Source organism: Scylla paramamosain, chromosome 2 (genome assembly GCF_035594125.1).
Source record: "Scylla paramamosain isolate STU-SP2022 chromosome 2, ASM3559412v1, whole genome shotgun sequence".
NCBI lineage: Eukaryota > Metazoa > Arthropoda > Malacostraca > Decapoda > Portunidae > Scylla > Scylla paramamosain.
Window position 1 is genome coordinate 16,277,501 of NC_087152.1, and position 12,953 is coordinate 16,290,453.

Consider the following 12,953-nt stretch of genomic DNA (forward strand, 5'->3'; position numbering starts at 1 on the left):
TTCGGAACACCTATAAGAAAGAAAATGGCATGAAAAGAGTAGCTTATTCAATGTTTAGCCAGTATGGCGATCAGAGATGGATGTCGAACAATGAGAAATGTATCAAAGCCTCAAATAGCAGTGGAAGTGTTACACATTCCACCATTTCACCACTGTTGACTTCATATTCCCCTTACTGATTCTATTAGAAAAATATATAATAGCATAGTGAAAAAATAAAGTGGTGGAAATGAGAGCAAAGAATGCAAGACAGTCAGTAGTGGTCAGCTTTCCGCTCCTCCAGCCGCCGCCCCTTAGCAATAGGGATGTGGAGAATCCTCAGCAAGAGAGAGACGCTCTTGGAATATAGAAGTTGTCCTCAACAGGAGAGAGACGCTCTTGGGATATAGAAATTATCTTCAACAGGTAGAAGGCGTCCTTGGAATGTCAGTGTTGTCGGCAGGAAGGAGGCGCCCTTGGGATGAAGAAAGTGTTTTCGGCAGGAGGGAGACGCCCTTAGGATGTGGAAAGTGCTCTCAGGAAGAAGAATGAGTAAGGAAACACTCATTAAGACCGCTTCGTGAATTCTGGTTTGGTGTCTTATGGTTAGGTACAGACACTGGTAATGACTCTCTCCCTCTCTCTCTCTCTCTCTTTCTCTCTCTCTCTCTCTCTCTCTCTCTCTCTCTCTCTGATCGCGCCTGATTTTGTTTTTAAAGATTATTTAGCTAACAAATAGGGAGAAAAGTTAATACAGATCAAGCTTCTTAACGTTGAACTTTGTGTGTGTGTTTGTGTGTGTGTGTGTGTGTGTGTGTGTGTGTGTGTGTGTGTGTGTGTGTGTGTGTTCCAGGGGAGAGAGCATAGAAATGAGGGATTGATTATGGCAGAGAAGGACTGAGACGAGAGATGAGGCTCGTCCCGCCCACGTTGTTGCGCTGTAACTTAATCAATATCCAATTTCTCCCTCAAAAACTGAATAAACAGATAAAATGAATGAATGAATGAAATAATGTCTTCCTTCAAAATGTCGACGAGTGTTTACGTAGACTCTCTCTCTCTCTCTCTCTCTCTCTCTCTCTCTCTCTCTCTCTCTCTCTCTCTCTCTCAGTCTGATGCTGTTCCTCGTTCTTTGGTCCTCTTTGTCTAACCTTTGTACAAGCGTCCGTCGCTGTCTTGTTTGCATCTAAAACTCGTGTCTTTTCTGTCGGATTTTCCCCAAAAACCTTCTTCAGCGTCTTCATTCCAGCCCCTTCAATTTCCTCCTCGTTCGCAAAATTTCTCATATGTAATCTGGAAGTTTTGAGACCAGTCCGAGAGAAGAATAATCAATCAGGAAGTTTTTTGTGCGGGAATTCCTCGGCTGCCTCCTTGCTGTGTCTGAGGATACCAGGCGGGGAGGAGGGGATGAAAAACGGAGGTGAGAAATAAAAAGAGAAGGGAAAAAAAATTTAAAGGTGAGAGAAAAGACAAAAAGAAGAAAGTTAGAGAACTATTATAATAAGAAAAGGAGAGAGAGAAAAGAGGAAGAAAAGAGAAGGAGAGGGAATGTTAGTTAGGTAATGTATGGCATAAATCAACAAATCATGAGAACGTGTATACAGGTTGAAATGTAGTCGTGATCGCTATGCATGAGGAAGAGGAGGAGGAGGAGACGAAAGATTGAAGTTAAGTAATGTACGGGATAGAATTAGAAATTTTAAAGAGAATATGTATGTATATTGAAATCTATTGATCGCTGTGTATTGATCACCCACGACTTACGAACGCCTTTCTACCTTCACGCTGCTTATCACCCATGGATAGTACACTTATGCTATAATATTTTCCTCAGTTGTCTGCCTGTCCCCTTGTTGTTCGGTGTCTTGTGTGTGAGTGACGCTTAGAAGCTACAAATAGGGGAATCGCAAAGGGAATCGCAAAGGGTTCCTTAACTATTACCAGTCAGTCCCCTTATTCTGAAATGCCTTTACTTTCTCACCACGACTATGCTCAAAGGCCACAAAGATTTAATAGCGGAGTTCCCAAGAAAATCTCTCCTATTAGTATTGTAGAAAACGTGTTATATCACTAGAAACTTAAAAACAACTTTAACTAAGGCCCTGTGAAAATAGTGTCGGTACGGTGCATACGGTCCCAGATCTCCAGTACGGTATTCTCTTTACTGATTTATCTTCCCTGACTCTCCATATTAAGTTTATTATGCTCTCTGTAAGGCAGTGAGTTGTAATTGCTGTTTTATATTGTAATTTCATTTTTGCTATTTTTATTTATTTATTTACTTGCTCTTCTTGCTTATCTTATTAACGCATGTTAGTTGATATTTTTTTTCATGTGTTGTGCCATATGATCCTATGATTGTCGAATATCGAGAAATATCATTGACATGATTCGCTGCTGTGTGCGTCTGAACCATTCTGTTTTGGGGGGAAGGAGACGCCTACACCGTGAAAGGCCTTTGTTCTTTACTGTGTTTATCCACCACTAGCTTGGTTTCCAGGAACTTTACTCAGTAGTCTGTTTGTGGTCAGTGTGGTTGGGCCCTGAGCAGTGTGCGAGGAGTGTCTGTTACTGATTCACCTGGCGGACAGTTGAGTTAGTCCGTATCGCTATGGATTTCACCAGTCAGACCCACTGCTGGAAAACATCCTTCCAGTTTCGGGATAAAAAAAATAAGCAGTTTATCATGGGACATTTATTAAAGATGGGCTATAAATGTATAAAATATCTAACAACACTATACTGAATGCTAGATCTGTGTGAGTTGGTCGTGAAATGTGCGCTGTAATTTGAGTGAGATACAAAGTTGTAAGTACTGGTATTGCTCCTCGTGTTAGCAAGTACCCAAACCCTGCCCATCCTCTCCCTCGGCAGCCTGCCCCTCGCCATCACTTGGTTGTTCTCCAAATCTTTGTGAGGGAATCAAGTTACCATTGTCGGTCTTCTTTGAACTTCCACACTAGTCATATCAAACCTCTTATGATTTTTTCTCCTTCCTTGGCTACGCGCACTTTTGATCTATGCTTTCTCTCTGACATCAGGAACACACACACACACACACACACACACACACACGTGTGTGTGTGTGTGTGTGTGTGTGTGTGTGTGTGTGTGTGTGTACCTCCCACGAACTAACATTTTCAATCAGAATGACAAGGAACAGCCTGCATATGCATATCTCCTCCTTCCCTTAGCTGCCCGCGCCATCTGTCGCAATCTGTAGGAAACATTTTGGTTAGCAAGTTTAGTCCATGGATTAAAATGACTAATGATTTCAGTTTGTCTTGATTTCTATCAGTCCAAGTCTCATCACTTCACTGAGACGATGCCAACCGACACAGGAGGCGTGCACTTGGTGTTGTCCCTGAGAAGCATGGTCCGGTTAGGGGCGCCGTAAGGACTCAGCAGGCAGTGGACAACTCTTCCCTACTCTGAGGCGACGAGGGGACGTGGCGAGGCTTTCTGAGGTGAGTGGGTGTGGTGGTGAGCTGGATGTCAGGTTCCTGCGTGCCTCCGTTCGTTTGCGACTTGGCGGATGCCTTGCTGTGAACTTTATTGAGGAAGGTTGGGTCCTTTGAGGCCTCTGGGAGATTCTTGAGTAAATCCATCACCTCCAGGAATTCGGAAACGAGAGGTCTGATGCCTCCCTCCTCCTCCAGGTCAGGTGGCAGGCCTTGGGGGAGGACAGGAAGGGACACTTGGTCATTACCGTGGATGGACAGCTTACACACACACACACACACACACACACACACACACACACACACACACACACACAGGATATATTTACTGCCTGTGTTGCAACGTTTAATACTTGGGACATTTATTAAAGATGGGCTATAAATGTATAAAATATTTAACAACGCTGAATGCTAGATCTGTGTGAGTTGGTCGTGAAATGTGCGCTATAATTTGAGTGAGATACAAAGTTGTGTGTGTGTGTGTGTGTGTGTGTGTAATAATAATAATAATAATAATAATAATAATAATAATAATAATAAACGGTTTATTATTTAGACAGTTAACAAACTGAAAATGTGTGTGTGTGTGTGTGTGTGTGTGTGTGTGTGTGTGTGTGTGTGTGTGTGTGTGTGTGTGTGTGTGTGTGTGTGTGTGTGTGTGCGCGCGCGCGTGCGTGCGTGCGTGCATGTATGCGCGCGCGCACGAGCGTATGAGCATAATAGTGGTTTAAATTTCTTACATAACCTCATGATATAAAGGACGAATTAAATCTGGCGAAAATAGCTATTATATAACACTGGAATCACATTGAACATATCCTAATGTTGTTCATCAAGGAGGGAGTGGTGCTAACCTGACTTGGCTGAGGCAAGCGACCCTGCAGAGGATCCGTCACCCTCGTAGGCGTAGGCCCTCAAGTCGTCTCGCGGTAAAGGCGGGTCTGGCGACGGCTTGGTCACCGCGGCTGGCTGGCTGGCTGCTGGTGATTCGGCAGGACAGCAAGGGGAACTGGACATCCCCTCCCCAGTCTCAGACGCGTCTAGTAATTAGAGAACAAGCCTTGATCTATATAACAAGTGGCGCCGTGGTCGCTTCGCTCACGAACACTTGTATCAGAACTATTGTGTCTGGCGGCGGTTATTGAATGTTATTTCTAATTTGTTTAAAAATATTCGTAGTAGTAACTGAATAGCGCAACATTTAATTCATTCTGCCATGCTGTGATCTAGGGGACATGAGCGTGAAAGCAACAATGTAACGAGAAGAAAAAAAATTAGCCTTACTGACCTGGTTTGCGTGGTGGCGGTGGCGGCGGCGGCGGCAGGGACGAGGGCTGGGTGTGCGAGAGGCTGTACTTGAGGCACTCGAGGTAAGTGTCCTGGTGAGCCAGGGCCAAGCTGGAGGTCTCTAAGTGTGTCTTGCCTTCCCCTCCACCTCCCTCATCTGTTCCACTGCACTTGACAACCCTCATTTCCCCGCCTTCGTCCTCCATTTCCTCCACATGTCTGCCACCAACAGCCCGGCCGAGCCAGTGGCGACGCAGGCGAATGGATATCACAATGCCGATCACCACTGGGGACAACAACATTTGGAAAACTTCGGATGAAAACTATGAATGTCAAAGACCGTTACGAATGTGCTTTTTTTTTTCTTTTTTTAATGAATAAAAGGTGTGAAATTGTTTTTTACTTAACAGGTACAAACACATGAAAGAGTTAGTGAGTACATCGCACCTACACTGTGGTGCACACTGACCCAGCAGCAGTAGCGAGACTGTGAGCGCCGCGATGGCTGCAGGTGCGGTGAGGAGGTGACCTCCAGAGTGGTGACTGCTCCACTGACAGTTATCGCCGGCGTAACCAGGCGCACACACACACAGGTACCCGGGCCGCAGGTTGTAACAATTACCGCTATGTAGACATGGCTGCCACACACACTCGTCCACGTCCTTGCAACTCTGACCCACCAGCTGACGACCCAAACCACAGCTAAGGGGGAAACATAATTGTGTGTGTACATAGTATCTCTCTCTCTCTCTCTCTCTCTCTCTCTCTCTCTCTCTCTCTCTCTCTCTCTCTCTCTCTCTCTCTCTCTCTCTCTCTCTCTCTCTCTCTCTCTCTCTCTCTCTCTCTCTCTCTCTCTCTCTCTCTCTCTCTCTTTATATATATATATATATATATATATATATATATATATATATATATATATATATATATATATATATATATATATATATATATATATATATATATATATATATATACACACACACACACACACACACACACACACACACACACACACACACACACACATACACACATACACACAAAACGTTCATGGGAGTGGTTCTTGTTACAAGGCACAAAGGAAGTCTTCAGAGTTTACCTGCAGGTGGCGTGGCCCCAGTTGCTGGTGCAGATAAGTGGCGGTGTGCAGGTGGTGTTGAGACAGGCGTCGTGGGCGTGACAGTCGTGAGTCACCCTCTCTGAGGTGGTGATCTGGCCCCAGGTGGTCCCGTTGAGAGCAGGCGGCAACGGCAAGCTTCGCCCAGACACTCGCAAGTCGTCCACACAAGCTGCGGCACTCACAGTTAATGCCAAGACTCCAGAGTAAGAGGAAATGTAGTGTTGGCCCTTACATAAGGCAAACGTTCCTTTCCTGGTATATAAGGGAAGGCCTTGCAAACACTATTAACTCTTTCACACCTCGCCCTACGCGCAAGACGATGACAAGTGTTCCCTGCTCTCTGTCCTCCTCCCTCCTCCCGCCAAAGTTGAGGACACGCTTTGAAGTGCTCGCTTCTCGCAGTGTCCTTGTCTCGGATAGGACGTGCTTTCAAGCTGAAAACTGTTTCTTCTTTTGAAGAAAGAAACGTATATATTCAAATTCAAGAGCTAGCAGAGGTTTGAGACTACACAAAACTTACATGCGAAAGTTAATATAAAGAAAATAGTCGGTGTTATGAGAAATACTTATCTGTTCCTGAATTCATGATATATACTTACTTTAAACATTTTTGCTCAGTAGAGACCATGTGTGAAGAACATATAAAATGTGTATTTTAATGTTGATTGCCTGTCCAAGAAAGGAACGTGTGCTGTACTTGTTCAGTGAGTGGGGACGCTTGTGTTCATGGGTAAAGCAGATGTTGCGGAGCTGTACTGCAAAATGACGCATCCTAGAACGCTTGACATTTTTTTTATGAAGACGTGCATCAGCGAGGCGACTTCCATAATTTTCGGATTGACATTCTCCCCCCCAAAATTACTCGAATTTTGAATGGGCCTTGGTTCAAAGGGTTGCTTAATGTAAGATACTCCAATGTCTCCAGCAAGCAGTGCTGCCTGGTGTGTACTCACTGTCGTGTAGGTCGTCGTGCACAGTGATTAAGGTGACTCCTGAAAACTCAGGTATTCCACCAACGCTGATGCCGTCGTGCTTGTCCACCAGCAGGGGCGCGGGCCTGGTGATGGTGACGGGGTCTGAGAGGAAGGACGCCAGGGACTCATTTCGTCGCCACCCGTCACCATCGTCCACGCTGAGAACAAGGTTGTGGCCGCGCCGCTCAGCCCTGATGGTGTGCCATAATCCGTCTCCGAGCGGCCGCCCCTCCACGCAGGCCACCCGCGTCCCCCAACCGGGCCCTGACACGGATGCACACGCCACACCCGCCCGTAACTGGAAGACAAAGAAACTGTAAGGTAGCTGGCCATTGACTGACCCATGATTTGTATCCACATCAGTAAGTATGAAGAACAAGGTGGAGTTCAGTTATTTGATAACTTAGTAGAGACCCACGTGGAGAGTGAAGGCTGCCGAGCGGTGGTGGGCAGCCAGATGGACCAGGAAGCCTGAGCGTGAACCTCTCGTCCTCACCCGCAATTGAACGTTCAACTCCCTGGGCGCTGGGGTGAAAGACAGCGCCATCTTGAGATAGGAATTTTTACCCAGCCTGGCGGGCACAGTAGGCGTAGAGCAAGAGGGACCCGACCAGCCGGAATGACATTCACAGTGTGGCCGGTTGACGCCGCCCACACACTCTCCATGGTAGCCACACACCCAGGGGCCTCCAGGGCAGGCGTGCTCCTGCGGGTGACAGCCGCCACGGCTGGCCATGCTGTAGGCCGGCTCGCCCAGGTCCACCAGCTGCAACAAAGCTGCAGGATGGTCAGTTAATGCATCTTTCACTTCATGGAACAAATTCTTTATGGAATAACAAGTGCATAAAATTACATCATATGAACAATAATATAAATTGTAGTTTATTGTGAGTACGATGCAGTATTGTGTATTCATCACATGTAATAATGTCAGTGGCAGATATCTTACCTGACCATTTAGAGTGAGGTGTGAGATGCAGCCATCTAGCGGGGGCATGGTGGGCGCCTCCACCCAGCCATGGTCCTTAGGACGTGGCAGGGAATGGGCCAGTCCTCCTAATTGCAAAGGCACGGACATGTGCCACGACTCGCCCCCGGGCGGAGGGTGCCAGGCAGCGCGTTTCAGGCAGTGGGCGTCACCCTTTGGGTGATCGTCCCAGCCGCGTCCACAGAGGTCCACCATCAGCATCGCTCCCTGAAGCACCATATCAAATGTAATGGGTTTGGTACGATGCCGTCTTATTTTATACTTATCAAACCGAGGATGACTTCCAGTAACCATCATGCACACTATACGTTTTAAAACCACATGATTTTCATATCTGCGACAGGTCAAGCCTGTCTGTCACTGCCGCTCGTGGGTCAGGGGTGCAGGTCAAGCGGCCGGAACGCAGTAGTGGATTCAAGGTGTGTTCATAACGCGTGGTAGACATTTATACTTAGTGAATGTACAGAGAGATGAAAATAATTGCTCATGTTTCTGCTAAAATGATGGTAAAATATTATAATATTTCCTGTTTTTTCCGAGTTCTCCTTTGTGCAAATAAATTAATCGTGAGAGCAACTGAGCGTGTAGTGCGAGGGGAGAGGCAAGCGATCTCATGCACTGAGGATAATTCTTTATTAATCTCCGTTTGGCGTTTTTCCTTTCTTTCTTTTTTTTTTTTACTAGCATTGTTGTGTGACGCAGCGCATCCTCCGCTAGCCGATGGCTGGCGGCGAGGATGCGGCGGCGTCAGCTGATGTGACAGGAACTCAATGCAACAATTTTATAAGTATCGTACATTGATATTCGTGAAGCTGGTTTTGTTTTTATGTCTTTTTGTAAAATTGCTCCGATGATCATTAAGAGATGAAACATATAAGTTGACCACTTTTTTTTTTTTCATATTCGTTTAAAAGTTAACTGTCAGTGACAACATAATATATGAAAAGATCTTCTGTTCGTTAAGTTAACTGTCAGTAACGACATAATATATGAAAAGATCTGCTATTTGTTAAGCGCTCTTAAGTAAATTTAGATGAAAATTGAAAGAAAAAGGGAAAACACCATTTCTGGAACTGTTTAAAAAGAAAAAAAAAGAGAGAGAATCATTATTTTATCAGACAGATTAGAAAAAAAAATCTTAAGGTGGATTCATAAACGAAAGGAAAACGACACATGGGCCAAGAATCAAGAAAAGAATGGTTAGCTTGCCTGGGCGTGGAGGTGGAGGTGAATGGTGTGCCAGTCACCATCATGCAGGGTCGCGTTCACCACCAATTTCACCGGCTCCCCTCCACCCTCAAGCAGAAGCTGCACACGCCCTTGCGACAACTGCAGGGTCAGCATGGGCGTGGGCGGAGGGTGGCGGGGCTGTGGGGCGAGGGGACCAGAGTAGAGAAGGAGGCCACTGGGGCGCCTGGTTAATACTCTGAGAGACACAGTGACCGGCAGGCAAGGAGGCAGGCGCCGCACCCACGCCCACCCTGACCCGGAGAAGGTGCGGCCCAGGACCTTGCAACGGGGCCCTGATGACCCTTGAGGGCATACACACCTGTCCCAAAACAAACACAACGCTACACATTACAGTGTATGTGTGTGTGTATGTGTGTGTGTGTGTGTGCGTGTGTGTGTGTGTGTGTGTGTGTGTTATGTATTGTGTGTGTGTGTTTAATTTCATCATGCGTATACCACTTGGTCAATTAATTTCAATACCTGACAAAATTTTTTTTGCCAGGCAGCTTTAATAATACTCCAAACGAAAACACTTTTTCGGAAGATTAATTGATGAATCCATCTCCCTTGCGGCTTTCAATGTGGTGAACGCTGAGGGAAGTAATTCTTTTCACTGAGCGAACAATAACGACAACAAATATTTACACCCACATCTTTCTGTAACGACGGAAAAAGCGAAAGGAAAATGCTGCGACTAAAGTGGAAGCCAATAAAAGTAACTCGCCTCAAAAGAAAGTCAATAAAAGTCACTAGAAGGACGTCCGGGGTCAGGCATAGTGACTGGACCTCCAAGGGAAGCGGGAGGAGTGAGGCGGAGAGAGAGAGAGAGAGAGAGAGAGAGAGAGAGAGAGAGAGAGAGAGAGAGAGAGAGAGAGAGAGAGAGAGAGAGAGAGAGAGCAGTGGAAAAGAGGGGGACGGAGATGTAGAAAAGGGAAGGGAAAGGGCCGCAGTTGAAGAAGGAATGGGATGGAGGGAGGTAGTAAATGGCAGTGATTCTTCTCTGACACAGTAACAAGCCGAATTGAAATAGAAAACCGGATCTCCAGTGAATTTCTGGCGATGGTTAGAACCGATACGGGGGCAATTCGTCAAGGGGCTCAGTGAGGTGTCCACTGTTCCCAGCTCCACGCTCGTCACAGTAAGCGGCGGGTTGTGAAGCGTCAAGTTTCTGTTGTCTTCGCGGGGGGGGGGAAGAGGAAGAAGCTTTGTCTTATGTCTTTTTATCTGGCAGGTGTGTCGAGATAGATGGAAGGTTGGCATATGAATAAAATTATGCAAGTGTGCAGGTACTAGTGTGTTTGAATATCATCTTTGAGGTGTTGTATTCCTTGTAACTCTGTCTGAGTTTTGTGTATTGTTTCCGCGAGTTGGAAAAAAATAAAGATAAACTTTTCTTATGTCTCTCTTATCTGACAGGTGCATCGAGATTGAGGGAAGGTTGGTACATGTGCGTGTTAAGGTTTAAGTGTGTATGTGTTGGTGTGTTTGGACGTTACCTTTAAACTGTTGTGTTTTCCAACTCTACCTGATTTAGTTTTCTCCTTTTTTCGGTCATTTACACTAGTTCAGAAGGGAAGTATTGAGAGGGAGAGGGGGTACATATGAAAGGTATCTAAGTGTGGTAGATATAAAAGGATCTAAGTGTGTAGATAATGATGTGTTTCAATGTTACCTTCAGAATGGTGTATGCCCTGCAATCCTGTCTGGTTCTTATTTCTACTATTTCAAAAGGAGAATATCAAGAAACCTCCTGACCTAAATTGGGCAACCCGATTGGAATTCTTTTTCTAATCGTCCTTTTGGGAGAAGTAGGAATTTCGCGGGGTAAAAAAAATATATAATTATTATTGCCGGTAGCTTTTATCCGGTATTCGTTACACAGAAAAATGAATAAATGAATAAACGAAATAATAAAAAAAAAAAACCTTTAATTATTTGTGCTGGATAATTTTCCTGTTGTATTTTTTTTTTTTTCGTTTAAGCTGTTTGTTTGAGACTAACATCATAACATTTTAAAACGAGTACAAAGAGTTTAGGGATTATACCCACATTGTGGCTGAGAAGGAGCAGCATTAGAAAACAATGACCTGAAACAGCACTGCTGGAGAACAAAGGAAATCCGATACGCAATAGCTAGTTAAAGCCAAAGCTGGGCGTCACCTGTTTCCCTCGGGTGTTCTCATGCAGCGACCCCCGTTCAGGCACGAGGAAGCTGTGCAGGTCTCCGGCTCGTGGGCGTAGCAGGCGAGGGAACGAGTGAGGCGGGGAGTCACCAGTGCAGTCACGTTAGTGTCCACTACCTGCAGGTGAAAGAGGGAGGCAGAGCGTGTGGGAGTGCTTGCAGTCATTCTTACTCGCAACGCTTTTCAATTCCACCCAATAAAATTGTCACTATTTCAAGTAAAATATAAATCGACAACTAGCTGCTTAAAAGACAAAGGATATACTGTGTGTGTTCAGTGCGTGGAGCTCAGCAAACACTTAAGACAATATGAATTACTGGATTCACAATATTTTTACACTGATTGTCTGTACATCTATAACCTCTATCTTCCTCTCCATGCCATTCCCCAGTGACTGCAGCAGTGAAGTGCAAGTAATTAATCTGAAGGGAGTGTAACATAAATAACAATCGCGTCTGTCACGTTAAAATAGTCATTTCATATCCTTGTAATCAGTAACGCTGAGTCAGTCAGTCCCAAAGTGAGGAGAGAACTTTTAAGTCTTCTGGGATAAGAATTAGATTAAGCAAGCCTTTGTGTGTAATCTTATCTCAGTCCGCCCGGCAGGGTTTATATCGCGAAAGCTGAAGGATTACTCCATGAATTTACATCATGCTGAGAGATCAGGAACAAATTTTTGGACCTTGCTGAGTTTTGAGGCCTTACATAAAACTTTCCTGGGAAATGTGTAGTTGTAGATATGTAAAGCGTTCGCTGCTAATAGAATCTTGATGAAGAAGCAGGAGAGAACTCACCTGAAGAGGCAGCGTTGTGGAGGCGCTGGTGGCGGCTGAGGAAAGATCTGGAGCACCGCTAAGGTCCCACATGGGAAGGTGAGGGCTCATTTGCTCCTGAAAATCCTTGCTCCAGGTTCCTGAGGCAGCAGCAGGATCCTCCACCACCACCTTCAAACCAGTCCTGTCTTCCACCTTTAAGAATACGAATTAGTATGTACTGAGTGGAAATCGTACCCAAATAGGGAATACATGTTCAAGGTAAGATGCTACTTTGTGAATGTGTGAAATTTTTCTTTCTGTAAATGAATACTTCATTTTTTTTCACGTCACCGGCCCTCAGTGTTACAACGACATGCAAGAATCAGGCAGTCGGCCGCAAGCCATTGTCGTTCTAATACTCATAAAAAATGCAACTTAGTGTTTATTTCAGGAACTTCTGAGGACTTCCATGAGAAAAACCTACGCCAAGTTTTGCATATCTCATGAATTTGAAATTGATCTCTATTTGCGTAGTATTTATGAGGCACAATCTGAATGAACAGTTTGTTAGTGGGCGCTGTGACAGCCAGTTTGTGAGGCTAGTGTGGCGCTGCCTCCCGCACTGCACACCATGGCGTTTTCGGGGAAAGCACAGCAAGGCGCCTATTATTAATGAGTATTAAGAAGTGATTAGGGAGGCTGGCATGTCCAGAATGGGTGGCTGTGGGTCCCCAGGGAGAGGCTATACTGGTGATACATTAATAAAAAACCTTCGCAGACATTCTCACAGCAATCCTTATTCAACAAGTGTAAATAGTGACCGCTAAATATTGTGATATCCCTCAATATTAATAAGAAAGCATGAGTCCTGTTCTTCTCGTAACAGTTCTCCATAAAGTGGTAACCGAATCTTGCTCAATATGGTCGATTTTAAAACATGAAGCGGGAAAACGTCGATCAGCCTGGGCCACTG

At 45.2% G+C, this 12,953-nt stretch overlaps 1 protein-coding gene across 2 annotated transcripts in view; it reads right to left on the bottom strand.

The window, feature by feature from the left end:
* Positions 1–2,665: 2,665 nt before the first annotated feature.
* The window catches only part of LOC135111007 (putative neural-cadherin 2), a 240,977-nt gene continuing 230,689 nt past the window's right edge, over positions 2,666–12,953 (bottom strand). For both annotated transcript variants that reach the window (XM_064023860.1, XM_064023869.1), the window contains 11 exons: positions 12,020–12,193; positions 11,203–11,342; positions 9,022–9,361; positions 7,774–8,019; positions 7,243–7,590; positions 6,804–7,122; positions 5,830–6,019; positions 5,197–5,429; positions 4,729–5,013; positions 4,295–4,480; positions 2,666–3,652 (listed from right to left, as the gene is read on the bottom strand). In XM_064023860.1, coding sequence (XP_063879930.1) covers positions 3,381–3,652; positions 4,295–4,480; positions 4,729–5,013; positions 5,197–5,429; positions 5,830–6,019; positions 6,804–7,122; positions 7,243–7,590; positions 7,774–8,019; positions 9,022–9,361; positions 11,203–11,342; positions 12,020–12,193 — 2,733 coding nt within the window. In that variant the 3' untranslated portion in view covers positions 2,666–3,380. The remainder of the gene's footprint in view (positions 3,653–4,294; positions 4,481–4,728; positions 5,014–5,196; positions 5,430–5,829; positions 6,020–6,803; positions 7,123–7,242; positions 7,591–7,773; positions 8,020–9,021; positions 9,362–11,202; positions 11,343–12,019; positions 12,194–12,953) is intronic.